This window comes from Microchirus variegatus (assembly GCF_963457635.1).
Source record: "Microchirus variegatus genome assembly, chromosome: 6".
NCBI classification, from domain to species: domain Eukaryota; kingdom Metazoa; phylum Chordata; class Actinopteri; order Pleuronectiformes; family Soleidae; genus Microchirus; species Microchirus variegatus.
Window position 1 is genome coordinate 26,305,315 of NC_139807.1, and position 4,188 is coordinate 26,309,502.

The 4,188-nt window shown below is 41.9% G+C and overlaps 1 protein-coding gene across 1 annotated transcript; it reads right to left on the reverse strand.

The window, feature by feature from the left end:
* Positions 1 to 2,345: 2,345 nt before the first annotated feature.
* hp (haptoglobin) lies at positions 2,346 to 3,937 on the reverse strand (the record flags this gene model as incomplete). Its single annotated transcript, XM_083890851.1, has 3 exons — positions 2,346 to 2,909; positions 3,534 to 3,831; positions 3,906 to 3,937. The coding sequence occupies 3 exons, from the start codon at positions 3,935 to 3,937 to the stop codon at positions 2,346 to 2,348; spliced, it is 894 nt and encodes a 297-aa protein (XP_083746977.1).
* Positions 3,938 to 4,188: the final 251 nt, after the last annotated feature.

The window sequence follows — 4,188 nt, forward strand, 5'->3', positions numbered from 1 at the left end:
CCTCCATGTTGGCCAAAATATGAATTAAAATGTTCTTATTACGCTGATGATACAACACAATTTCTGACCAATCTCCAGTCAGAAGAATGACTACTGATTGAATTGTTGGGACTTAATAACATGACCTCAACATGACAGCAACATGTGGCATATGTTAAAGCAGACCTAGACTGGAAGTTCCAATTAACGCTGTTTTTTAGTGTGTATCTGCGTCATTACCTTGTTTAAGAAGCCCTGAAGGTTCTAAACAAACAGTTTAGCCACTGGTGAGAACGCTGTGTTTTATTGTAATCTCGGGCTCAGCGAGATCTCTGAAAAAACCCGGTCCGGTTACGTAAACACCGGTTCTCCTGAACAGCAGATCGTCCTGCTCCGGGCACTAGTCCGGGCACATCCGGTTGCGTACATTGAACCACAGAAGAAGAATAACGTTGATAATGAGTAGCAGTGCATCCACCGTTCCAGAGGGGGGAGCTGTGCTTCTGAGAGCGGATGTGCTGAATAGTATTGGCCAATCACAAGACTCTGTCTTCTGGGGGTCAGAGTTCACTCTGAAATATTGCAACTCAGGAACAGCGTCAGAAAAGAGGATTTCAATCAGCTCGTTTACAGCAACTAGGAGGTTTTTGACCATAAAAACAAGTTAATGTATGTAAGTAGACCTCCATAACTAACATATATGTGCAACAGGACCAACAGTGGACCAGGTCCACTTTAAACATCTCCATAATCTATGGTCTAAAACGGATTTCCATGCTTGTCTATTCCAGATGATTTTTACTTTTTTGTATTTTTATTTTTATAACAGGCACAATCTCATTCACCTCTGAAAGCTTGAGTAACTGAAGGAAATCACACCAAACCTGCTGTATATGAGGGTCAGTGTAGGGGAAAATTAAATGCAGGAGACCATAATATGACGTTGTCCAGGGAATAAGGATATTTCATTTGAATTTATGGATTATATGAAAGCTGTCTGCAAAACCCTTATATTTCATAGATGTATGACCTGGCTTGTATATATTATAATGTTCAGAATATTGTAAAAATCTTCTACTTTCTGTCCTCACATAAATAAAAAAAAAATCAAAAGAAACAGAGAACAGAACAACTCTGGAGCCTTGCACTTTGACTTTTTTCCTTTTCTCTTATCTCGTATCAGCTGGACAGACAGCTGTCGTCATCGCTCTGATCCTGTGTGGAGAAAAGATCTTGTGATGGATGCAGGTACAAATCCACTCTGCCACACACCTGCCTTTGAAGTTACACTCCTAAAAAAACAAAAAAGAAATGTGGAAATCACTCCACATGATGAAATGTTGAGTTTCAAACAGTAAAAGCAGCTTAATTCCTCCAAAATATATAAATAATAATATTAACCCAAAAATACTATTATTTCTTAAAGGGACACTGTGTAGTATTTATGGGTTAATATGACCCAAAATCCACTTTTTTTTATACATATTATGTGCTCCTGCATTGTCTAGTCGCTGTATAATAGTTTTTGTTTTAAAAAGTCATGTAAATAAACATGGTCATGGGCCGCTGTTGCATTGCCACTGTTAGCAGCGAGACGCCATGTTTCTACCGGAGCCTGTATAGACAAACCCGAGAGAACAAATCAAGCGTCGCTTTACTTGTAGCGGAAGTCCCGCCTCCACTCTCTCCTCTTCGTCTGCTACGGCCGCGGTAGCTCGCCCTCTCCCTCGCCGGCTTCTGACAGCTCTACCGCCACCACGTAGAGCTGTCCCTCGTCCTCGTCCTCGTCCTCTCGTTGTCTGAATAAATACTAGAACCTCATCTGCTGACACGGAGAAAGACGAGCGAGGACGACATTTGACCCGGCTGAGGATACCGTATCGCTCAGGGAAGGGAGGGGGTGAGCAGAGGAGCAGTTCGTTGTTGTAAATGTCAGCCTCTCCTCTAGATGTCACTATAAACTACTTAACGGGGGCCTTCAGGACTGTAAAAACATTCTCAAAGCTGGATGGTTTGAGTTTGATTCAGGTCAGGGGAAAATATATTGTTTGATTTAGAATCCTTTGGTGAAGATCATACAGTATAGTCTATAGATTGATTCTACAACACTTTTCATTATTATTTGTAATTAATCCTATACCTGATATGAAGCAAATGCAGTGATTCACTGGCTAACCCTAACCCTAACCCTGGGAGAGGAAGGCATGAACAAGAACAGAGGAGTCTTCTGTTGGTTTCAGTCTGTGGTCTCAGCATTAGATATCACAAATGATCACACACTTGATTTTCAGTCAACTTTAGTTTAATTACAAACATTTCATTACATTTAAGACTCCAGAATTGAAAAGCACAAAGTGCCTGAAGCTCTACAGCTGCTGCCAGGAGAACATTTTGGACATTGCACCCGCGCGCACAGCCAATGATTTGTCTGTGTCCCCCCTGATGACGCTGTGAATCCAGGGTAAATATGAGGAGATCTTGGTGTAGACTCCGTACTTGTACCTGCACGCTTTGTCGTAGGAGAGGATCCCTGCAGCGTAAACGTCCCCAGTTTCGGGGTGTTTGACAGCCAGAGCTCCGCCCGCGTCACCGAAACAAACATTCTCCCCGTGTCTTAGCGTCGCTGTGCAGAACATGTTGTCGTCCACATCGGGTGTGAAGGCGGCGTCTTCATATTCTGCTTTACATTCAGACTGACTGGCCAGAGGGAGTATGAGGTGTTTGAGTGATACAGCAGGGGTGAGGTAAATGCCCCATCCCCAGCCGGCGATCGCCCCGAACCTTTCCGCGGTGTTGTCCAGGTCTTTTCCTCTCTCAGGCAGAGGGATAGGCATCACTTTACTGCTCATAACCACAGGCTGCTTCAGCTGGATCAGAGCCAGATCGTTGTTCCAGTCAGAATGATTCTGGAAGCCTGGATGGAGAACAATCTAGAGGAGAGGAAGGTTAGAGTTTGTAATCTGGCTGCTGTGCTGTATGGACAAGACATTGTAATAGAAAGTATTATATTGAACAAAAGGAGGAGGATGTTGGTACATTATACTGTGGAATATTTCAGGCTCTTTTCCCACGGTGGGAGTGTCTGTCTGATTGTTTGTGCTTCCACACTTGCACTTACCAATTTGACCAACAGAGGCCACCAGAGGCTTGTTGCGTGAATGGGCTTAAGTCTACCATCTCTGATTGCCAAAAGTTTTTATTTTTTCCTGACTTTTTTTCAAGAGAAGTTTCTTGAATTTTTTTTACGAATTTTTTTCCCCCAAAAAGTATTTTTTTCCCCAAGAATTTTTCCCCCCAAAAAAGTTTTAAATGAAATAAAAACAGTTTAAAAATTGACATTTTTTTTTTTTAAACCCAACTTTTTTCTTATTTTTTCCTTTAAAAAACCCACAACTTTTATGGAAAAAAAGTAAAACTTTTTTGGAAAAGAAAACGTTGTGTTGTGTTGTTCCTGGTGTGTGTACTTCCTGTGCTCTGTCCTATCCTTGATTATCTGACCTGCCCTGATCCAAGGTTTATCTTTAATGTTACCGTTTACAGTTGTTTTTTCTTACCCTCTCTACTGCGACCTCTGTGGATGCATTTGCTTCCTGCCGCCCTGTGATTCCCAAGTACACTTTAGGCGTTACGGGGTCTTTGCCCCGAGTGTCTCGTTGACTCTTCCTGACAAAAAGGTTCCTGCCAGCCGTCAGAACCCAGCGGTCAGAGACGAGAGCACCACCTGCGTAGCCACCATCCAGTACACTGTCTGAAATGTAGACCATGGCCTGCCAAGGGACATAAGGGGCCAGAGTCCCCCCAACCATTCGCCTGGAGCGCAGTGACGCTAACCTGGAGGCTGAAATATCATTCCTATTTTAATGATTTAGAAACACAAGTATACTGCATATCATAGGCTTTTATTTGGATTGCTTACAACCAATTACCCATGGACTAATATGGGATTCTCTATGGTCATTTTTACGGCAATTTTCTTTTGTTTCATTTATTTACCCAATTTTATATAAGATATAGTTATAACTGTTTGTAAACAGTGTTTTCAATGAAAAAAGAAATATGTACAAACTAAATATTAACTGCAACATTTGTCAAGTTTCTGAGAACAAAAATGTCTAATTTGTAATAAAAGGTAATAATCAGCCAACGTTGATGGCGTATTTATGGTAAAAGGGATGAGAGCTGAGTCAGAGCCAAACAGAGCTTTGTGTT